We start from the raw sequence: 24,114 nt of genomic DNA on the forward strand, positions 1-24,114 counted from the left end.
GGGACATCCTTGGCACGGGGGGACTTGGTGGGACGAGTCCCACGCCTGCAGTGCTGGGCAGGAGGGTCCGGGCTGGGCAGGAGCGGTGGGCAGGGCAGGCGAGGTGGAGCTGTCGCACGGGATGGAAGGGAGAGCTTGGATGCTGCAGCCCTTCCAGTCAGACGGGAGGGGGCTCAGAGCCTCTGGGGGAGGGTCAGGGGATGGAAAACGGAGCAGAGGTTGCACTGAGTGGCTGCTGCCCATCGCCCAGGGCTCAGGAGTCGGCCAGTGCTGCTCAGGCTTCAAGAAGCCCCTTGGAGAAGCTCCGGAGCCGGCAGTTCCCCTGGGGGGACGTCAAGCGAGCGGCAGAAGAGCAGCTTGGCTGGGCAGGGAACTCCTGGCCCAGCTCCCGAGTCCAAGTGCCGGATTCCAAGTGACCATTGTAGGACTCTTCCAACTGAAACATTTCAGTCTTTTCAGGCCCTGCGGCTCTCTGGCGGGCAGCAGGGTCCCCGGGGCCATGGCAAAGCCTGGTGAAACCCCTGGTGCTCTCTGGAGGAAGAGCCTCCTGGTGGATATGAAAAGTGTGTGCAAAAAGCAGCACATGGCCACCTACTCATAAATATCCGAGAGACGTGGCAAGGACTCCACACCCGTGTTCTCTGTACTTGGTGTTATCCCAAGTGGCCCTGGCTGAGCTACTTGCACACATCCATCGCAGCACTTGCATGTGAGCATCAGAGAACCAGTGAATAAAATTCAAGAGAGAATGAGTGTGAATGAATGACTTTATTTTGTTGAAAATCAAGTCACCTATTCAGCACATCGCCCTGAGGTTTCTGCACGGGCAGACGGGGATGCCCCAGCACTGCTGGGCTCTCTTGGGACGCTTCCCTCTCTCCAAGGTGTGGGGAGCAGGGCTGGAGGAGCAGGGACCTCAGCAAGGGACCCTCAAGTACCCAGAGGCGTGAATGTCGGGGTCCTGCCGTTCACCCCAAAATGGTGCTGCAGGCAGAGATGACAGCAGGAGTGAGAAGAGCCGAGCAGGACAGAGCGGCCGCTGGATTGCTTGCTGCTGTTGCAGTGTCTAATATTAGCCACAGGTCGTCTACTTTAGGAGCCCTGTCAAGAAGAACAGCGATCCCCATTTCTGTCTGTAATCCCCCGGAGCAGCGGCCTTTGAGGTCTGTAACATGAATCCTGCCAGGCTGAGCAGGGGACACAAAACGGCTCTTGGCTGCTTTGGTCTGGACTTAAAATAGGAACAAAGCTGCTCCCGTGTGCGTCCCTGCAGAGCTGGGGGCTGGGGAGGGGGCTGTGCGGCGGCCGGGAGCGTCACAGCGTCTGCGTCTCCCTTTGTGCTGTTACACTCGCCAAGCTGAACTTGAGCACAAGCTGCTGAACTTGAGCACAAGCTGCTGAACTTTGGCACCAGGAAATAAGCCACTTTCTCTGGATCCCCGGGGCTGGAAGGACACCCAAGGACAACCAAGTTGGGCTGATAGACGGCAAAAAAGTGTGCGAGTGAAGTGGCAGCAAAGCAGGTAAGTGGACACAATAAACGCTGGGATGGGCTGTGTCTCATGGTGTGTCCAGGCCCCTCTGTCATCCTAAATGTCAGAGAACCCCCGTGGCACAGCAAGGGCAGACACGGTGCCAGCGGGTTGACATGGGGACGGCGGTGGGAAAGGAATTGGCGCTGTGTCCATGGGCATCGTCTGGCTCCTGCAACAGGTTCTCAGTGTCCCCGTAAGCTGGGAACAAGTGAAGAAACTGAACCGCAGCAAGAGTTGAGGATGATCTAAGTGGTGAATGGGAAAGCAGGTTACCAAAAATATCCATGTAATGGTGGCGACAGGGAGCTGCACTGTATCTTCCTAGGGATAGTGGAGTCTCTTGGGATGGTGTTGATGCTCAAAAGGGAGCTGATGTTCCAGGAGATTCATAGAAGACCCTGTTTTTAGAGGAGCAGCCATTGCTGGATGGAGAGATAAAGGGACATAGAAGGTTTGCGGCTGTATGTAATCTCTTCTTAATCAAGACATTCTCTAAATCCCACTGGCTGTTCTGTATTTCAGGGCGGCCAAGGTGGCAGAGACCTGCTCAAAGCACTCTGAGCACATTATGTCTAGGAGGGCACATGAAAGAGTTTTTCTTGGTGTGTTCGTGTTGCTTATTATGCTTTGTGAGAATATAAAAATAAGTTAAGGGTCTAGGTGCAAGTCGCTGAACCAAAGGTTTTTCAGTGTGACCACAACACATGCTGTATGCGAGCCAGTGCTGCCAGTGCATGGGAACATGTCAGAACAACGTCTGTGTTGTCACTCGTCACTTGTCAAGGTGCTGGAAGTCAAACTAAGCTCTTGCTCTTGGGATGTCCAGGCTCAAACGGCCTTTGGAAAAACAGGATCTGAGACCTTTAGCTCTGCAGTGTGTTATATTATTGTATTGTATTTTGTTGAACTGCAAATAGAGCTGGATTCCTGGTACGCCTTAATTATGTAATAGAGCTGGATTCCTGGTACGCCTTAATTATGTAAATGCTCATTACCATAATGACCCCAACGCTGACACTGTGTCCAGTTGGGTGTTGTGAGCAAGGAGGCGTGGAGGCATCCGAGTGGGGCCAGAATTCATAGTCTGTAAAGGATGGGTGGCCAGCAAAATTGGAACAGAGTTATTAATATCTGCTTTCTGTGAAGACGTGAGGATTTCTTTTGAATGACCTGACTCAGCTGGTGACACAAGGACTTTCAGACTCCTTAGCCGGTTGGTATGAGTAACGTCACCAATTTAGAACAAGAGCATTTCGAGAAGAAAGGGAGGTTTGGTGCAGCTAATAACGGTTTGGCCTCTTCTCAAGAAGCATAAATGAAGCCGTAGTATCTATCCGCTGGCACACTCATTGCCTGACCACAACCACATGCCGAACTGAGTTTGTCTGCTACTGATAACTCCTTCCAAATTGCCAGCTTTGCTTTAACAAAGAGACACGAAGTGATAATCTGAAAGGCACGTTCAAAAGGACAGTCATGTTCTCAACAGCACCTTGGCAGATGTCAGTGGTAAATAATCGCAAGCTCTTCCCTGCACTAGCTGCGCAGTTCCAGTTAGACACGGTCTCACAGCATCCTCTCTCAAGATCCGAGGAACTGCAATATCTGCTGAGGACAGGGTCCCCATTTCTTCAGAAACAGGATGTATTTCAGGAATAGATGAACTAATTGTATGGATATGATGTGTTGTGGTTTTGAATTATAATGGCTTTGGGATCCTTAGGATTGAGAGGTGCTTGGAGCAGATGGTAGGATGAGGTGTCACAGGAGTCATGACTCAGTGTGACTTGAACTTAAATGTAAGGATTCCACTATTTTCCACGCTGTAACTGAGGTGAGATTTGGTGGTGGAAAGATGGACCATAAGGCTGCAGTCGCCAGCAGCTGCGTCCAGCACCGTGTGCCCCATCACACAGGAGTGTTCCCCCATCACCCGCCTGGTGCACACCCAGCTCTGCATGGCTCAGCGTCCCAGCACGTGGCTGGAAACCGCCCGGTGGAAAAGGCCCTGGGGGTGTTGGTGGCAGCGGCTGAACATGAGCCAGCGTGTGCCCAGGTGGCCAAGAGGTCGCCAGCATCCTGGCTGGTACCAGCACTGGTGTGGCCAGCAGGCCCAGGGCAGTGACCGTCCCTGTGCTGGGACCTGGGGAGGACAAACCGCCAATCCTGGGGCAGTTCTGGGACCCTCACGCCAAGAAAGAGCTTGAGGTGCTGGAGTGAGTTGAGAGAAGGGAACGGAGCTGGTGAGGGGCTGGAGCACAAGTGTGATGGAGCGGCTGAGGGACCTGGGGGTTCAGCTGGAGAACAGGAGCTGAGGGGAGACCTTCTGATCTCTGAACTGCCTGAAAGGAGCTTGGAGCCAGGGGGGTCGGGCTCTGCTCCCCAGGAACAAGCGCCAGGAGCAGAGGAAACGGCCTCAAGTTGCGCCAGGGGAGGTTGAGGTTGGATTTAGGAACAATTTCTTCCCCAAAGGGCTGTGGGGCATTGGAACAGGCTGCCCAGGGCAGTGCTGGAGTCACCATCCCTGGAGGGCTGGACAGACGGACATGAGGTTCTCAGGACATGGGGCAGTGCCAGGGTGGGCTATGGTTGGACTTGAAGAGCTCAAGGGGCTTTTCCAACCAAAATGATTCTATGATTCATGTTGTTCCTGATCATTCCGTGATCGTTTCTGTGTGCAGTTTGATTTCCCAGCCGGGCTGGGTGTGCAGGATCTTTGGTTCCCACACGAGGGCTCTGTCCGCATTGGCAAAGGCCGCACGTCGGGTTTTCCAGCAGAGCCCGTCCTGACCCAGCCCGGCCCGGGCAGAGCTGGATTTGCACTTGCTGAACAGGATTGCAGAGGGTCCCTCTTTCGCAGACTGTAACTAGAGGACTTGTCTGACATCTGCACACAATCTCATCCTGCTTGCAGTGGCTAAATGACTACATTCTAAAAACCCAATTTTTCTGACTCATAAAGATATTCCAATTTAAATACTAACCCACCAGGCGTTCAGCAGCCTATGTTCTAAAATAAGTGATTTCCAAGTACCTCAGATCCTAATTATTCCATGAAAATACTTGAAGAAGGCTGATATTTAGAGACACTGTGTCCATCTTTGTGTTTCAGTCCTCTTTGGGTGTTTCGAGATACATATCCCCAAAACCTGGTTCCTTATATGGCTTCAAGGGAGCAGACCCTGCAGTGGGAGCGAGGGACAGGGTTCAGCACTCATAATTAAAAATTCGCTGTGATTTATACAACCTGCACGCGTCACATCCCCCAGCGCCAGGCCCGCGCTGTGGTCTGAGGACTCACGTTACAACTGAGAGTCACAGCCAGCCCAAGGAAGAAACTAAACACAAAGACAAAACCACCCTGCACACAGCCCCTTCCTTTGCTCCAGCGCCCTTAGATGTTTTTGTTTCACCTTCCGCGCACGCTGAAACAAACAGAGTTTTGCTCCTGGAAGGCCCAATCCAAATCCTTTGGAAGTCAGTGGGAGTTTTTCATTGACGTCACTGGGCTTTGGACCAGGCCCAGAAAAGCTGGCTCTATAAACAGAGCCGCTGCAGGTCAAGCACTGTTTTCAGCTGGTTTCAGCCATGACACACAACGGCCAGGGATCCCTGACGGATTCCTAAAAGAATCCTTTCAGTGCCAGCGTTGGGATATGGTTGGACTCGATGGTCCTGAGGGCCTCTTCCAACTGAAACAACTCAGGATCGGAACCCCAGGACCCTGCAAACACCTCCTGTAAATAAATTCACCAGTACATTTGCCCAGACACTAATCTGTTTGTGGCAACCTGGCTCCTGGACCAGAAACTACTTTCAAGCCCTCAACCTCCCTTGATCTTGATTGTGTGTTGCGGAGCATGTGGACTAAAATCTGTGAGCGAGAAAACCATAACACATCGCTGTACTTGTTTTAAAATTGCTAACATTTCTATCACCACAGGTATTTATAACCATGCTCACCGTAACCGTGCTGACTACAGCGTTAGGGAAGTCTGGCAGTAAAGAGCTGATGGACCGCATTTTAGTAAGATGAGAAAATAGTCTTAGTGCTCCAAGAATGCATTAGAGCGCGCTGGCAAACAACAACAGCACACTTGATCCGCACTCCCCAAACTCCAAGGCAAGGATGATGGGGTGGAGGTTTTTTTGGCCTGTGTCACACAGGAGGACAGAATAGATCATCTTAAGGAATTTTTGGCCTTAAAATCTGCACAGCTGTACTGCAGTGATTGCAAAGCTGTGGTCCACAGTATTAGCTCTTTCTCCTTGTTTTGACTGAATAAAACATGTAGTACTTTAACCACTGTTTTTCCATGTAAAGAGCAGCTGCAATGTGCTGAAGGACAACCTTTTTTTTTGTTTTCCGTTTTTTCTTCACTTGTGAAGGAAACGCTGGGTTAAACCAAATACATTCACCGCTGGCAAAAGATGAAATGTGGACTTGCAGAAATGGGTTCCAGCATCACCCACTCAAGTGTTTACAGGCTGCTCTCGGTCCTGCTTGATGCATGACGGTTGGATTTTAGAGTATAACTGTGTGTGCGTGTATTCATACATGTATTTGAATGTATTTTTACACAAGTGATAGAGCAGGAGCTCAGGCATGAAATCAGCAGATTTGGGGTAAAGAGCTTTAGGAGACTAATGGAGGTAAAAGAAGAGGCTACAAGAAAAACAAAAGGGGGGACACATGCATGACAAGAAAAGGAGAAGCTGGTTCATTGGGGCAGGACAGCTGGAGGCGTCTCTTCCATCAGCCTGAAACAGGAGCAAGGATCTTGTGATGAACATTCCCCGTATGCCTTCTTTATCTTTTTATTTGCACTCAGGAAAGGTGCGTGTAAAATAACCAGTGAGCTAGTTCATTAGCATTCCATTCTCACTTTGGCAGCTATAAATGGCACTGTGCAAATGGCAGTATTTCCTTGCGGTGACAAACGGCAGAAAAGCAGGGCTTTGGTGACATTATTCTGCCAGGACTCCGTGTGTGTTAGTGCTGCCCTGTCATTTATCATACATCATATCACGCGTGTCACAGCACGGCTGTCCCTTCCAGCCCTTCTCTTCCAGGAGACATTCGTACCCTCTGGGGGAAGTATAGGTTGGGAATGACCTGTTGGAGAGCAGCGTAGGGGAAAGGGACCTGGGGTTCCTGGGGACAGCAGGGTGAGCATGAGCCAGCACTGGGCCCTTGTGGCCAGGAAGCCAATGGTACCTGGGGTGGGTTAGAAGGGGGTGGTCAGTAGGTCAGAGAGGTTCTCCTGCCCCTCTGCTCTGCCCTGGGGAGACCACACCTGGAATCTTGTGTCCAGCTGTGGCCCCTCAGTTCCAGCAGGACAGGGAACTGCTGCAGAGAGTCCAGCGCAGCCACCAAGATGCTGAAGGGAGTGGAGCATCTCCCGTGTGAGGAAAGGCTGAGGGAGCTGGGGCTCTGGAGCTGGACAAGAGGAGACTGAGGGGTGACTCATTCCTGGGGATCAATATGGAAAGGGGGAGTGTCAGGAGGATGGAGCCAGGCTCTTCTGGTGACAACCAGTGACAGGACAAGGGGCAATGGGTGCAAACTGGAACACAGGAGGTTCCACTTAAATTTGAGAAGAAACTTGTTTGGGGTGAGGGTGGCAGAGCCTGGCCCAGGCTGCCCAGGGGGTTGTGGAGTCTCCTTCTGTGCAGACATTCCAACCCGCCTGGACACCTTCCTGTGTAACCTCATCTGGGTGTTCCTGCTCCATGGGGGGATTGCACTGGATGAGCTTTCCAGGGCCCTTCTAACCCCTGACATTCTGTGATTCTGTGAGGGCAAACAGGCCAAGTTTTCCTTTGATGCCATTACACACTGTGTGCTCCACGCTCCTGGCGAGGCCCAGACGGGGTGAAGCACTTCAGGGTCACCAGCACCTGCGGGTGCTCCCACCGCCTCCGTGCCCGCCCCCGGCAGCACCCGCTGCCCCCACAGGGGAATTTCCCGCCCCGCGCTCAGGGGTCGCGGCCGGTGGGCGGGGTTGGGCGAGGGGAGGGCGGCCCGCCCGGCCCGGGGGGAGCAGCAGCGCGCGGGCTCGCCCCGCCCCTCCCGCCGCCTCCTCCTCGCTCCGCCCGGGGCGCGCACAGCGGCGGGGGCTCGGCGGACAGCGGGTGGGCGCCGCCCCGGCGGGGGAGGCTGGAGGCGAGTGGGCGAAGTAACGGGGGCAACCTGCGGGGCCGGGGAAGGGGCTGCCCGGGTGTGACGGGGGAGCCGGCGCTGCCCGGGCCGGGGGCTGTGGGCGCTGCCGAGGGGCCGCGGCTCCGCTCGGTCCGCAGGGACCGGGGGGCAAAGGGGGTTCGGGGCCCGGCCCCTCGGCCGGAGGGATCTGAGGGAAGAGCTGCGAGAAGCTGGTTCCCGCCTGCCGAGGGACCCGGCGGGGAAAGGCCGAGCGGGCTCTGGGGGCGGCCACGGGCCGGGGAAGGAGAAGCTTCCACAGGAGTTTCCGTGCGCGGGCAGACCGTGTGGAATCAGTACAGAAATAAAGGTGATACTGAGCTGTGTGTGCAGAAATAAAGGCGGTAGTGAGCTGTATGTGCAGATATAAAGGTGATATTGAGCTGTGTGTGCAGATATAAAGGTGATATTGAGCTGTCTGTGAGCGGGAAGGTCAGAGCAGCGGCCGTTCGGGACTTTGTGAGGGGCCAATTCTGTCCTGTGGCAGCTCCGAGTTCTTAACCCTGAAAAAGGGTGAAATAGAGGGAAGATTTTCTTGGCTGGTGGTGGAAACTGTTCCCAGAGAAAAGGATGGCAAAGCCAGCCACGAGGCTGAAAGAATATATTTGTGATTCTTCTTAAAAATATTTGTGTAATGGTCAAAATTCAAGTAGTATAAGGACAAAAAAACATCCACATCACCTTAGGATAAAGTTTCCAACATACCCCAAACAAATGCTTGATGGCGAATTCTGCTTGTGGAATGGTTTAAAGCCGGGTCGGGTGGTTGGTTTTAGGAAGTGCTGGGAGCTCAGACTAAAGTCGGTACCAGAGCGGGAGGTGAGTGTTTCTGGGACTTCGGTGTGGAGTCAGACACCTGAACTTTAGCCAGCTGGATTTGAAAGTGCTTGCTTATTTATCTGCATCATTTATCAGCGTTTAAAGGTAATTCCTTGTTTTGCAAGTGTAATGGGAAGAGAGGTTTTGCAAAAGCCAGACAAGGGGCGACGTTGGTTCCCCAAAGGAGCCAGTTTCTCGTGAGATGTGAGGCCGGCACTGATATATCTGCAGGCTCAGGTTTATCGATAGTCAGGAGACTTCTGGAGGCTTAAAAATGCAGAGAAGCTTTTTCCCCATTTCTGTTATGTTTTGGGTGGTGTTTGGGGGTGGTGCTGGTGGGGTTATTATTGGGTTTTTTTGGTTTTAGTTTTGTTTATTTGTGGTTTTTTTTGTTTTTAAAAAGCAAGCAGTTACGTTGTTAAGCGAAGGTTCAATGTTGGGAGATAATGGTCTTGGGTTCGGGGCGGCAAAGACGCTGACAAAATCAAAAAGTGCATCTGATGCGAAGCCAAAAGTGCTTTTTCCCTCGGATCAATGCTGTGGGCGGGGAGCACCTGCTCTGGGTTCTTAGCTCTTGCAAACTGGTGAAATTCATATAAAATATTAATTTTCATCATCTGACTCCCATCTCCTGCTAGAGTTCTGCTGAGGAGATAAAGCAGAGCAGAGATTTCTCAGGCTGACAGCAGCTTCCAGGCAGGGAGGAGAACAAACACCTGCAATGAAGAATGATTGTCACATTGTCCTGCTCTAGCTCACCTAAACCCACAGAAACTGGCTTTATTTTTGCAGTCTGCCACCAGGTAATTAAGAGAGACTCAGCTCCTCCATTTACATGTGACAAAGACCAGATTCCTGCTGCCAGCTCAGCGGACCACGCTGGAGGAGTCAGTGCTGTATTTCAGCTCTAATCAAAATTAAAGTGTGTAGTTTGAGCTGGTGCCCTTTTCCCGTGTTCTCAGACAAGGTCAAGGGAGACCCAGCTGAACCGAGAGACCAGCGGTGCTGCTGGGGGTGTCTGAAGTGCCTGTTCATAGCTGGGACACCGACTTGTCGGAATCCTGAAGCCCTGATGTTTTGGGCTCATGCAAATGTCACTAAAGTTCCATTTCTCTGTGTACTAGATAGAGCTAATGTCGGCTTCTTTTTAAACCTTCTCCACTGGAGGGAGTTCCTTTTCTTCTCTTCCATCCAGCTGTTGGCCTCAGGAAGGCACTTTTATTGTGGCTTTGAAGGCATCTGACATCCCTTTGGGTGCAGAACTTAAATGGAGAGCAGGAGCTCTGAAGAGTCGATATCACAGCAACAGCCAGTTTGTACAGAGCCAGCAGTGTCCAGTAAACACAAACCCAACTCTTTCGGTCCTTCCTGCAATTGAGAAGTTTTCTGAAGGCAGCTGATGAGGATCTGTCGTTATATTCATGAGCCCAACAGGGCTCAAGGAGCAAAAATGTGTCAAGAAAGTCTGATGATTTTCTGCCCTTTGAGATGTATCTCAAGAAAATTAATACTTTTTTTCTAATAATTTTTTCTGTATTTTCACACCAGCTTCTATAATATTCTCAACTCTTCCCTGCAGAGCTTTTTGGGGAAAAAAATTGCTTTTGGGTTCACAGATTGAGACAGTTTTTTGTTGTCTGAAATGCTTACAGCAGAGAACACCACTTCCCAGGCCAGAGAGGGCACTGAAAGCCTCTGTGGATCACACATTGTAGGAAGCAGCAAATATGGGCTCGATACACAAAAATCAACCCGCAAACCCATTATTTCTGCTGGTGGGTGGTGATTCTGGTCAATACACTGCAGCTGGTGGGGCTGAAGCGTCTGCGCCGGCGTCGGAGCTTTGGCTCGTTGTCTCCCCAGGCAGCTCCAGCCCTGGGACGTCTCTTTATGGAGATCCCCGCACACAACCTGGGATCTGCGGGTTTGGTTTGTGGGCACTGATTGCAGCAGATCGAGGGATCCACCAACAGCTCCGGGGCCACCGGGTCACCACGTGTCCAGGTTCCGATGATCTGTCAGGCTTTGGAAGCGGTTGTTCTAAATGAACAATCTCTCGGGGAATCTTCAGATCTTGATTCAGCCAGTTTCTCTGCGAGAGAGCAGAGCCCAGCGAGAATGTGCCTGCACGCTGCTTTTTCAGGTCTAAGATGAATAGGGGAAAGTTTCATGAGCTTGTTACTCGCCCTTAAGAGAAATAGGGGAGAAACACCAGCACAGAGTGTTTGATGTGATGCTGAGGGTCCCTGCAAGTTAGTTGCCTATATGCACTCAGGAATTGCTTTGGGCTGCGTAGATGATATATGATATATAATGAATTTTTTGGTTTACATTGTTTTTTTCTTTTCCAGGTTCCTGTTGCAGAGGCCAGTAAGAACTCGGTGCCATGAATCCAGACATTGCCAGGTACGGTGCTGCAGTTGTACATTTGGAGCTCGCTGGTGGTGTTTTCTGCAACACAACAGTTCGAGCAGCTCGAGCTGCATTTCTATAGAGATGCGACACCTTTTCCTGCCCCGAGCCACTCGCGCTTTTCTCTCATACCCTGCACAAAGGGTTCTGAACCAGGTAGTGAATTGCACTGAGGAACCGGCATGGGGTAAAATCAACCCAAGTTAAAAGAATAAAAGGGGTTTGTTGTTTATGAAGCCCCACAAATTCTTGTATGGAGTACGGGGCGGCAGTGAAGTGGCAGCGCTGTCAGGAACGGGTCAGGCCGGACTCTACTCTCTGGCAGTTTAGGTTTAATCTAGCTCTGGGTTACGAGGAGCCCGTCTCAGCAGGGGAATCTTTCCAGGCTGGAAAGAGCAGCAGTTTCATTGTAGGGATTGTAGGGGAATCTCTCCACCCATTGATAGAATCTTAAAGGAATCACGTGTGCTGCTTCTCTCGCTGTGCTCCAGTCCTTGACTTTGTTCACGTGGAGGCAAATGGACAGGAAATGAGATTGTAGAATCTCAAAGGATTTAAATGCACAAGTGGAAACAAATAGTCTGTGATTTTCTGTAGTGTGGGCTGTAACTAACTTGTACTTGTTCTCTGAAATGTTGACGAATGAGTCTGTATTTCACAGCATTATTTGGGAAGTCACTTTTTAAAAAATTGTACCCTTTGGTGCATCCAAACATTGCTGTGATGTAACAAGTACACACTGAAATCCAATTAAAAGAGGGGAGCACAGTTTTGAACTGACTCTACTTTAGCTGTGAGTTTAGAACCTGTTGATGAGAACAAAAGTGTAATAAGATTTCCGGGTCAGGATTGCTTATTGTGCTCTGTGGTTTATCTCCTGTTTGTATTTCTAACGTCTGTTCCAGATTTCTTCCCCGTGCTTTCAATGCAACGGGAAGCCAAGAGTCTTTATCTCATACAAGAACTTACTGAAAAGTAGATTGTTCTTTAGAAAGCCAGAATAGTGTAACTATTTCCTGCTAGAAAAATTATCATAGAATCATAGAAAAGTTTGGGTTGTATGGATCTTCCCAGACCCCAAATGCCCCCCTGCCATGAGCAGGGACATCTTCAGCAGGTCAGGTTGCTCAGAGCCCCATCCAGCCTGGCCTGGGATGTCTCCAGGGATGGTTCATCTACCACCTCTCTGGCCAACCTGGGCCAGGCTCTCACCACCCTCAGGGACAACAATTCCTTCCTCATGTCCAGCCTGAATCTCCTTCCTTTAGTTTAAAACCATCACCCCTTGTCCTATCACAACAGGCCCTGCTCAAAAGTCTGTCCCCATCTTTCTTATCAACCCCTTTTAAGTTCAGAAAAGCCGCACTAAGGTCTCTCTGGAGCTTCTCTTCTCCAGCTGGACACCCCAACTGTCTCAGCCTGTCCCACAGCAGAGCTGTTCCAGCCTCGGATCATTGGTGTTATTAATATATTAATTCTTTAATGTATTGCAAGTCCGTGTTCCATGTCCTTGACTGCCCTTGTCTTTCAAATAATAGAATCATTTTGGTTGGAAAAGCCCCTCAAGATCAGAGTCCAACCATAACCCACCCTGGCACTGCCCCATGTCCTGAGAACCTCATGTCCGTCTGTCCAGCCCTCCAGGGATGGTGACTCCAGCACTGCCCTGGGCAGACTGTTCCAATGCCCCACAGCCCTTTGGGGAAGAAATTGTTCCAAATGTTGAAGGTTTATTTAATTTCCCTGGCTTTCTACGACAGGTTTTTCTTAAGTAAAGAGAAATCAAATGTCATCATTTTCCTGGTTTTGAAAATCTACTGAAGGTTGTCTGTTTTGTCGTGGGTAATTTCTGTGATGTATCCATGTTTGCTGAGCAGTTCACCTCAGCATGTTTGGCCCTAATTACACAGCAGCGCCAAGAATCCAGCGCACATTCCCCACCCCAATGTGCTTTAATTTTCATTCATTCAAGAGTCACTTTTGTTTGAAAAAACAGGAAATATGCTCAAAGAGCTGCTGTAATTCCACCAACTTCAAGACTTTTATTGATTTTGGTAACAACGAGTTTCTTTATTTTAAAAGTTAGTTCCCAGAATCAAGGAATTCTTCAAACATTCTGTTTTGTGAGACTGTTGCACGGATGGCCGTGGGCACGGGACAGCATTCGCCTTCCAACCCAACAGCGCCAAAGCTTTGAATCGAAATAGATAAGGCAAAAAGCAGTTCCGAAAGAGGTAAAATAGAGGTTGTATCCAGGTTATTTTTCTTTTAATAAGCAGCGTTCTTTTTACTCTTTTTGGGCTTTTTTATTTTTCATCTGCCTTTCTTCATACATCTAAGAGAGACATCTTCCTTCTGGAGGGTCCGAATGATGTTGCGTCAGAGTTGGTGTTTCATATTTTCAAAGAATCTAAGGAATGTTCCTGTTTAGAGGTGATGCTGAAGTCAAAGCATGGAGGCAGATATCCTGCAATAATAATTTATATATGATTTTGTTCTCTTGGGAAGTTATTTGTGGTGAATCGAAGCCAGGAGAAAGTGACCCTGAGTATCTGTATTTTAAACACAAGCGCTGAGCACGGATCGGCGCTTTGTGCAGCGGGATCCGGGTGCCTGTGACTGTCCCTGCGGCTGAAGATAAATTAATATATGTGTTGTAGAGCGACTGGCCAAATGTGGGGTAAATGCTGTGATTGAGTTACCTGTCACTGTCCCTGCAGCAGGGACTCCTCGTTAGCAGAGCAGGAGATGGACTCTGCAGCTTAACGAGGGTCTGTGTTAATTAGAAGACGGAGAAGACCGCAGTCTGCAATGAACAGTCTGCATTCAGCAGAATTGCTTGTTAAAATGTACGTCAAATTAAGAAACCGTCCCGTAACGCCACAGTCACCGGATAAATAACGCGGTGTGGCCGCGGGGTTCAGCATCACGACAGATAATGCACCGTCCCGTCGTGATTTGTTTCTGTGATGGGTAAAGCTCGGTTGGAGATGGGTTCTCTCGGTGGTAGATGCTGTTCCAGCAAAGAACAGAGAAAGACGGTGCCCGGTGGAAGAACTTGAGTTTTACTTTCTGCTTTATAAGCCATTCATACAGGGCTCTTAAATTACCTGTGCTAATCAAGAATAATTCATATTCAAATCTTTTTAAACAGCCCTCCTCCTATGCTGATTGCATTACTCATTAAGCAGTGATGATTGTGGAAAGTGAGTCACAATTCTTTTAATCCTGTAGACAGCTTTCTGTTGGTTGCTGTTCCTTTCTCAATGTTTTTAATGTATTTTTGCGGTAATGTTGGCAATGTAGATGCTGTTCTCAGATAAGGTTTTAAGTTTTGAAATGAAAACTAATGAGAGCACGTACTGGTTTTAGAGGTATAAGAGTATCATTTTAAAACATCTTAATTTTAGACTAATTAAATGTCGTCTTTTTTTTTTCCTCTAAGCTTTGGAACGGCCTGGGGAGTTTGTGGGAACAAACACCTGGGAAACTGATGGAGCTGTTGATACCGAAATTCAAAGCCAGCGCAAACAAAGTAATTAAAGCCCGTGTGTTTCACGCACAAGGGAGGAGAGCGAGGATTGTGTGAAAAGTCGTGCTCTGCGATGTGTAGGTGTGCGAGGCCGGGATACGGGATGCCTCCCTCAAATCCATGCAAACAAATCCATCCCAGCTGCTAGAAAAGCCTTTCCTAATCTGCATTGGCAATCAAGATGATCCGATTCCACTTGGATGGTTTATTTTTGCCGGATCTGTGGCAGAGAAGTCAGACGCATCTTCGTGTAGGTGAATGCTCAGGGTTGCTGGTGTCATGGGTTGGAAAGCGCGTCTTTGGGGAAATGACCCATTTGTGGGAGGGATAAGGGTAAGGATGATGGAGCACTTGATTCATTGTAGGGGTTGACTGTACAAATCAGGGCTTTGGACTGCAGGGATGTAGGAATTCTACATGCAACAGGGATTAAAAGCTGCGATAAACAGCAGAATTAAGGCCAGAGGTGGCAGGGCAGGAGAGGAAGAGCTGTCCTGGAAGGGAACAGAAGGGCTTGCGAAGGGTGATTCTTAGAGGACAGATTAGGAGAGACCAGAGCCATGCAATAATTTAGGAGTATTTATGCTTTGAAAGGGCTGAAGAACCAGGCAACAAAGAATCAGATAATGAGGCTTTCTTGAGAGCTGTGTGGTATTTTAACGTGACCTCAGTATGACTTGGAAACCTACTACTGGCTTGTAATATATCCCAGTTTTTAAGTTAGAGTTAAGATTTTTGAGGCCTTATATGTAATTATTGTGTAACAGGGATAGTGATCATCAGTTGAAATACCAAGCGTGAAATGGGATAATCCCAAGAACAAATCCAGGCTGGGTGGAGAATGGATTGAGAGAAGCCCTGAGGAGAAAGACTTGGGGATGTTGGTTGATGAGAAGCTCAACGTGACTTGGCAACATGTGATGGCAGCTCAAAAAGGTGATAACATCCTGGGCTGCATCCCCAGCCCCGTGGGCAGCAGGTCTGGGGGGATCCTGCCCCTCTGGTGAGACCCCCCTGCAGTGCTGGTCCAGCTCCGGGTCCTCAGTACAGGACACACACGGAGCTGCTGGAGAGGGGCCAGAGGAGCCACAGGAATGACCCGAGGCTGGAACAGCTCTGCTGGGAGGACAGGTGAGAGAGCTGGGGTGTTCAGCTGGAGAAACTCCAGGGAGACCTTTGTGCGGCCTTTACGGAGTTAAAAGGGGCTGATAAGAAAGATGGGACAGACTTTAGAGCAGGGCCTGTGGTGACAGGACAAGGGGTGATGGTTTTAAACTAAAGGAGGGAGATTCAGGCTGGACATGAGGAAGGAATTGTTGGCCCTGAGGGTGCTGAGAGCCTGGCCCAGGTTGGCCAGAGAGGGGGTAGATGAACCATCCCTGAGACATCCCAGGCCAGGCTGGACGGGGCTCTGAGCAACCTGAGCTGGTGAAGATGTCCCTGCTCATGGCAGGGGAGGTGGAACTAGATGAGCTTTAAGGACCATTCAACCGAAACCATCCTGTGATTCTATGACAATCTCAGTTGACAGCAGAAAAGATGTCTGGAGTGTGTCTTGTATCAAAAGGTCCAGGCAAATATTTTCTGTTTCTCCACCTCTGTGCACAGATTGTAGTGCCAGAACTGGCCTCTGGAAGAGTTTTCAAGATCTCACAAAGTTATTGCTCCTCATGCTTAAAGTTTTCAGGTTTGTTCAGTGTGTATATTCACAGTGTGTGATTCCCTTTTGTCCCTTTCTCCTTCCAAAATCTGTGGAAATGCTTCAGTGGTGTACAAACTGTTTGTTGGTAGTGTCTTTGGGGATAAACAGCATTTCTACTTAGAGACTCTTTGGCAGTTTTCCCATCTTGTAGCTCAGTTTGAAGGAGAAAGTCTCGCCAACACTGTCCGACTCTTGCTGTGTTTGGTACCAATGAATTCAGAGGAAGAAGAGCTGAGCGGTTCAGCTGGAAGTTCCCTCCCTCTTGATTTGTTTGTCTGATTTTCCAACCTGAATTCTTGACTCACTGTGGCCTGAAGCCAGTAACTGGATTTTCTTCCCCAGCTCTATCAAGTGGTGGTTGCTATTTCTGCAGTGAGGCTGGAGGAGATCGTGAGCAGTAGAAGAATGAAGGAAAAAGTCCAAAGAAATTGCTGAGTAGATCGTTTGGATTTTGTAGGTCCCTCCTTCTTGCGTTTTACGTTTGTGCTCTCTCAAGAAACACAAGTAGATCTGGGAATATGTGTCCTTATGTATTTTGTGGAGATGTTCTGGTATTTGGATGCCTCAGTTGCTGTACTTGGACACTGGTCAGGTTGGATTTTTTTACCAAGATGCAGCTTGCTCTGTAGTGTTTTACACAGTAACAGCAGAACATGGAGTTCTTGTGCCTTATCAAAACCATCAGCTTGTGGTCTCCAGTGGTTTTGTTGTTGAAATTTTTTGTTTGTTTGTAGAGTTAGCGTTCAGGAGCAGAAAACTGAATGTTCCCAAGTGTCAGGACAAGGTTTATATTACCTCACCCTGCCCTGGAAGTAATAAAGGAATGTTACCTCATTAACAGCGCAGCCGCGGGATGAGTGCCGGACAGAGCCTGCAGAGGTCTTGTGCTTTTATCTCTGCTGCTTTTTGCACCGGTAACTTAACACAACACCTCAGTTTTGGGACTAGTCTGGCAACAGGCACTGCAGTTCAATCCAGGTTTCTTCAGCTATAGTAGGGAAACATCTCCAGGTTCCTGGAGGAGGAATATGGCAGAAACAGCCACGGTATTTCCAAATGTGCATGTAAGCTCTTGAGTTTTTGTTAAATTTCCGGAGAGTAGGTTTGGGATCTGCTTGGTGAGATCTCATGGAAGACTGTCCTGGCAGGGAGAGGAGCCCAAAGAGCTGGTTGGTGTTCCAGGACATCATCCAAACACCAGTTTGGTGTATCCCGACATGCGTGAAGGCAATTAAGGAAAGTAGGAGAGCAGCAGGGATGAACGTGGAACTGTGGATCGAGCTCCAACATGGGATGGAAGTATCGGGAAGGTGGTGATGGTTGGCCAGGAGGAATACAGGAGTGTCTGAGCGTAGGAAACACAAAGCTCCGTTGGAGTGAGGGATGTGAAGGGCAACCAGAAGAGCTTCTGTAAGTGCATCAGAAGGCTGTGCTGCCATCCAGAGACCTGGACAGGCTGGAGAGCTGGGCGGGGAAAAATGTAATGAAATATAACAGGAGCAAATGTAGAGTCTCGAATCTGGGCAGGAACAACCCCAGGTTCCAGTGTAAGTTGGGGAATGACCTATTAGAGAGCAGCGTAGGGGAAAGGGACCTGGGGGTCCTGGGGACAGCAGGGTGACCATGAGCCAGCACTGGGCCCTTGTGGCCAGGAAGCCAATGGTACCTGGGGTGGGTTAGAAGGGGGTGGTCAGTAGGTCAGAGAGGTTCTCCTGCCCCTCTGCTCTGCCCTGGGGAGACCACACCTGGAATCTTGTGTCCAGTTGTGGCCCCTCAGTTCCAGCAGGACAGGGAACTGCTGGAGAGAGTCCAGCGCAGCCACCAAGATGCTGGAGGGAGTGGAGCATCTCCCGTGTGAGGAAAGGCTGAGGGAGCTGGGGCTCTGGAGCTGGACAAGAGGAGACTGAGGGGGGACTCATTCCTGGGGATCAATATGGAAAGGGGGAGTGTCAGGAGGATGGAGCCAGGCTCTTCTGGGTGACAACCAGTGACAGGACAAGGGGCAATGGGTGCAAACTGGAACACAGGAGGTTCCACTTAAATATGAGAAGAAACTTGTTTGGGGTGAGGGTGGCAGAGCCTGGCCCAGGCTGCCCAGGGGGTTGTGGAGTCTCCTTCTGTGCAGACATTCCAACCCGCCTGGACACCTTCCTGTGTAACCTCATCTGGGTGTTCCTGCTCCATGGGGGGATTGCACTGGATGAGCTTTCCAGGGCCCTTCCAACCCCTGACATTCTGGGATTCTGTGATCAGCAGCAAGAGGAAGACTAAGAAGAATGTGGGCCCACTGCTCTGCGTACCTGCTGACTGAAGACATGGCGAAGCTGGCCTTACTCGGTGCCTTTTCTGCCCTTGTGTTTTAACTGGTTGAACCAGTACTTGTTTTTTGCTGGGCAAACCCCGTGAGAAGAGCTGTGTGATTTGCATCCTGACGTGGGTGAGTGTCACCAGCCCGGAGCCCGCGCTGCTGGTGGTCGGAGCAGCCTGGTGACGCGGGAGCCGGCAAACGGAGCACAAGGTGCGGATGTTAGTAAGTCATTTGTGCTGGGTAAGGAAGACGTTTGCCGGAGATATAGGTAAGCAAGCTTGCTTGCTGGACTTTGATTTGCAACTTCTAATGTTTGTTTGGGTATTTTATGCTTTTTGTGCTGGGACAGGGGTGTCCCAGAAGAAGGGGTGTATGAAAATTGTTGCCTTTGAACAGAGCATGACCAAAGTTTGAGACAAGATTAATGTTGGTTCCCAGACTTCTCAGCTTTTCACCAAGGCAGATCAACCCAGCCCTCTTGGTGAGCTGAAAAAGATGATGTTTTCTTATTGGGCTGTAGACTCAAATTTCGCCTTTCTGCTTTTAAAGTGAAGAATCGAGCTGCTCTTGGAGCTGCAGTGCAAGTGAGCACATACGTTCCTCAAAAAAGTTGAAGAATTGCAAAGTTAATTTAGTCCTTGGTGGGCAGCAGATGTGAAATAATTTGGTAGGAAATGTTGGCTGGTAGATCTAATGAGGAGAATGAGATTGAAGTGCTGGAGCGGGTCCAGAGAAGAGCAACAAGACTGGGGAAGGGACTTGAACACAAGCCCTATGGGGAGAGGCTGAGGGAGCTGGGCTTGTTTAGTCTGGAGAAGAGGAGGCTTAGAGCTGAGCTCAGCACTCTCCAGAACTACCTGAAGGGCAGTTCTAGCCAGGTGGGGATTGGGCTCTTCTCCCAAGCATCAGCAATAGGACAAGGGGCCATGAGCTTCAACTCTGCCAGGGGAAATTGAGGCTGGAGATGAGAAAGCAATTCTTTGCAGAGAGAGTGGTCAGGCATTGGAATGGCTGCCCAGGGAGGTGCTGGACTCCCCGGCCCTGGAGGTTTTGAAACTGAGATTGGCCATGGCACTTAGTGCCATGATCTAGTCAATGGACTGGAGTTGGACCAAGGCTTGGACTGGGTGAGCTCTGAGGGCTTTTCCAACCCAGTCCATTCTGTGATCTGAAAGCCAGAAAGTTGAGGATCGTTGGTGGACAAACAAAACCGCACAAATAATTTCAAATTTTCAACCGGGTTCTGAAGAATGTAGAGAACAAAGTCTGAGTGAGGAGAGGGAACCGGAGAACGTGGTGTTGGTGATTACAAAGGGAAGGAGATTGTGGGTTTGTTTCTTTCAGTGCTGTTCAGAGCTGAAAACAATTCTTATTTCATGTGAAAACAAAGGGGAGATCCTGCTGGAAGTTGTGGTTTTAGGGGAAAGACAAGGACGTTGAGAAAAATAAGAGAAAGAGGTGAGAAAGGTAGGGAATAGAGGAGAAATAAAGCAGAACTGGCTGCGGATAAGAAGAGATTAATATTCAGGATTTGTACTGGAATATGGCCATGTGGTTGGAGATTCTGCGTCAGTTAAGGCTGGAGCGAGCAGGTTTAAGATAATCTCTAAAAGGAGTTTAAAGAAATGGAGGTGTAGGGGGTGCTGGGTTTTGTAGGAAGTTCCTTTGGTGGAGGGAGTGACGGTCAATAGGCTGCAATAGGTCAATAGGCTGCAGTAGGTCAATAGGCTGCAGTAGGTCAATAGGCTGCAATAGGTTGCAATAGGTCAATAGGCTGCAATAGGTCAATAGGCTGCAATAGGTCAATAGGCTGCAATAGGTCAATAGGAGGCTCATGGGCTGCAACTATAAGGAAATACTTAATGTTTTTTTTTCCCTTTTTTGGCCATTGATGGACATTCTTAGGAAATGTTCTTAACTGATACATTTCAGGTGAGTCCCACCTGTGGTTAAATTCGCTTGATAATTAAAAAAGCCTTAAAATGGTGAAGAAGCAACAGGAGGATGGGGAAGAGGAGGCTGTCGGGCAAGGGCGATGTTGTCAGAGATAAGGGGACGTGAGCGAGCGGGTGACGCCAGGGTGGCGAACGGGACCAGGAAATGGAAATGAACATATCAAAGCTGAAGTGGAACTTGAAAAGGTTCATGTTTTCCCTTCAGGCGGGAGACTGGAACCAGCTGATTAACCTCCATCTCAGCATGCTGACAATAATGGTACATGTCGTGAAGAATTTGGGTACAAAGGGTTTTTTTAATCTATAAATTTTACTCAATCTTTAGTGGCAATACTCAAAGTATGTTAGAAAAAATACATGAAGGAAAATCTATAGTTGCAGTGTCGTGATCTTTAGTGTGAAGGGTTTTTTTTAAAAACAAAGCACTGGAAACTGAGATTAAGAGATTAAATATAACACGGGTGTTTAAAAAATAGCCCGTGTCATGTTAATCTGAGCTTTCTTTGTTAAAATTATTTACTTCTGCATAAGAAAGATGCGGTAAAATTCACATCTGAGCTTTTCACTTGTGCAGCTGCAACAGGTAGTTGTAGGTAAAGTGGAAGAGATCAGGGTATGGGAAACATCAAATAGGTAAGAAACTGCCGATTTGCCCACGGAATTCTTGAATAATTGAATTCTTATGCAAAATCAGTTAAAGGTTCGCATGCATAATATGCAGTCGTAACCCAAATTCAGTATGGACCAAAGTAGGGCTAGAACACAGTGGCTCTTCAATTTGAAAGGGTAGGGAACCTTTATAAACACACAGAGGACCCTGGTTTTTGACCCCAACTGCTTCACAGAAATGTGGGACGAGCATTTTGATCTCCAAAGACGCTTCTTTGGTTTTAATTATTTCAGCCGTAGCCCCGTGGAGAAAATAAAGCAGCTTGCATGGAGCAGCAGTGCGACTGGCTCCTTACAGCGCTGTGCTGTGTTCATTAATCATTTCCCCCGTGGCACTGGAGGTTAATTAACCCTGGGAAAACTGGCTGCACCAGGAAGGTCTCAGCAGGAATAGCTGTGCTGGTTCTGGAGCGAGGTCGTTAGCGTGGTGCTGCAGGTAAGTTAATGAGACCTGGCAGAGCTAACGAACTTGCCCCAGAGGCACCGCGGGGATGTTTGTACCCCCAGCACCCTCAGACCCGTATAATCCACTTGCAGACAATGGACCGTCTCTGGTGTAATTAAGAACTGGAAAAACCTTGGTAGCCAGAATGAGAGGAGTGAGGTGACCTCGAACAGCACAGCGACCAACAGCAGAAATTGGTATTAAAAAATATGGGTGTTGATGCTGAATACTCAGAGATCCTGTTCAGAAACAGCTTCTAGTCAGAAACAGGAACGTGCAAGGAAAGGTTTTCCATTTCTCTGGCTATAGCTACTTGTATTTGCCCTATACAACACAGGATTAGAAGCATTGGACTTGTTCAGCCTAGACAATGATCCATGAGAGAGAATATTGTTCTATAAACAATAAGAACAACGGGTTTGTGGTGAATCCCAGTGTTAGCACAAAAACAAGTGGCATTAAAATTCTTTATCGTGGTTATATCGTACCCACAATAGGGTTTAGGAACCGCTTTCTAGTCCATTGAGACACCTCTAATTCAGATTGGTACCTTATTAAAGGGATTCGTTTTGCCTGTCGTAGCAAAATGCTGAAAGTGTCCCAGTGAGTTCTTGGCTATTCCTAAAATGAACGGCTCCATGAGGTAGAGGGGAGGAGGAAACAACCTGGCGAGTTCTATGTTGGAATTTGGAAGGAAGTTGGAATTTCAGTGCTATTTGGTTCAGAATTCCGACAGCAAAGAGCAGAGGTTGTGTTACCAGGATCTGCTGCACTGAGGTTAGGGCAGGGGAGGAGGGTGGGGAGAAGGAATAGTCAAGATTAGTCAAACAGCAAATGAAAAACTCCAGTGTAAGCTTTAAAACAAAACCAAAACCTTCATGTATTTCTTTATAAATATATAAAGGGGGAGTGTCAGGAGGATGGAGCCAGGCTCTTCTGGGTGACAACCAGTGACAGGACAAGGGGCAATGGGTGCAAACTGGAACACAGGAGGTTCCACTTAAATCTGAGAAGAAACTTGTTGGGGTGAGGGTGGCAGAGCCTGGCCCAGGCTGCCCAGGGGGTTGTGGAGTCTCCTTCTGTGCAGACATTCCAACCCGCCTGGACACCTTCCTGTGTAACCTCATCTGGGTGTTCCTGCTCCATGGGGGGATTGCACTGCATGAGCTTTCCAGGGCCCTTCAACGCCTGACATTCTGGGATTCTGTGATTCTTTCTTTAAAAGCAAATTGAAAACTCAGCTGTAATCTTATGTTTTGTTATGGATCTTTATATTATGTTAACAGTATAAGCAGTAACAGTGGCTAATGCAGTCCTGTCTGGCGTACGCTCTCCAGTAGCTTTATCTCCTTTTATCCTGTGGCACCTCCCGGTGTTACACAGACCTGTCACCCCTCTGGCCCTGCCCTGGGCGAAAGGCCCAGGCCCTTCTGCAGCCTGAGGTACCTACAAACACCCATAAATATTTCTGTCTCATTTATCCTCCATCCTATCTCCTCTATTCACATAATAAATTTACATAAGTATTTTTGTCCCTATACATTAACGTTCAGCTTGGGAATAGATTCTGAAGGCGAAGCAGCAGAATAACTCTTTGAAGATGTAAACAGTGGTTATGTTTTCAGGGTAACAGAATCCCAGAATGTCAGGGGTTGGAAAGGACCTGGAAAGCTCATGCAGTGCAATCCCCCCATGGAGCAGGAACACCCAGATGAGGTTACACAGGAAGGTGTCCAGGCGGGTTGGAATGTCTGCACAGAAGGAGACTCCACAACCCCCTGGGCAGCCTGGGCCAGGCTCTGCCACCCTCACCCCAACAAGTTTCTTCTCATATTCAAGTGGAACCTCCTGTGTTCCAGTTTGCACCCATTGCCCCTTGTCCTGTCACTGGTTGTCACCAGAAGAGCCTGGCTCCATCCTCCTGACACTCCCCCTTTCCATATTGATCCCCAGGAATGAGTCCCCCCTCAGTGTCCTCTTGTCCAGCTCCAGAGCCCCAGCTCCCTCAGCCTTTCCTCACACGGGAGATGCTCCACTCCCTCCAGCATCTTGGTGGCTGCGCTGGACTCTCTCCAGCAGTTCCCTGTCCTGCTGGAACTGAGGGGCCACAGCTGGACACAATATTCCAGATGTTTAGCCGTTTACTTGGGGAACAAGGAGTTCCCTTTCTCACTGGATGCCGTGCTGCTTCTCTAACTGTTCTCCTCTGAAGGTGAAGCCGTGTGTCACGCTGTCCCTGAGGGGTTTATGGACAGCAGCGTTCCTGGTCTGCAGACCAGGCAGTGCAGCCACATTCCTGCTGGCCAGCACAGCCATTTTTCTTCCATGCTTCCCTCCTCTTAGCTCTAAAGATTCAGATAAAACCACCAAGTTTAAAAAAATAGTCAGGAAAGACAAGATTTAGTCAAGTCAGTGCAGTGAACAGGGCTGCACAAAGTCCAATTGAAAGTCAACTTAAAGGAGCTTTGTGGGATTCTACAGGATGTTTCCAAAGGATGGAACCATTTCAAAGCAGTAGGGATTTCAAATTGGCTCCAG

General features: G+C 49.1%; 1 protein-coding gene across 10 annotated transcripts in view; it reads left to right on the forward strand.

Annotated features, from left to right (window-relative positions):
• The first annotated feature begins 602 nt into the window (after positions 1-602).
• Positions 603-24,114, forward strand: part of CERS4 (ceramide synthase 4) — a 53,041-nt gene continuing 29,529 nt past the window's right edge. Inside the window, exons 1-3 of one of the 10 annotated variants that reach the window (XM_065042303.1) lie at positions 1,288-1,523; positions 10,905-10,959; positions 14,411-14,751. In XM_065042303.1, coding sequence (XP_064898375.1) covers positions 14,618-14,751 — 134 coding nt within the window. In that variant the 5' untranslated portion in view covers positions 1,288-1,523; positions 10,905-10,959; positions 14,411-14,617. Of the gene's footprint in view, positions 1,524-7,598; positions 7,702-7,915; positions 8,045-10,904; positions 10,960-14,410; positions 14,752-18,595; positions 18,776-24,114 lie in introns of those variants that run through there. The other 9 variants (XM_065042304.1, XM_005513880.3, XM_065042314.1 and 6 more) reach the window with 9 other exon arrangements.

This window comes from Columba livia, chromosome 27 (genome assembly GCF_036013475.1).
Source record: "Columba livia isolate bColLiv1 breed racing homer chromosome 27, bColLiv1.pat.W.v2, whole genome shotgun sequence".
NCBI lineage: Eukaryota > Metazoa > Chordata > Aves > Columbiformes > Columbidae > Columba > Columba livia.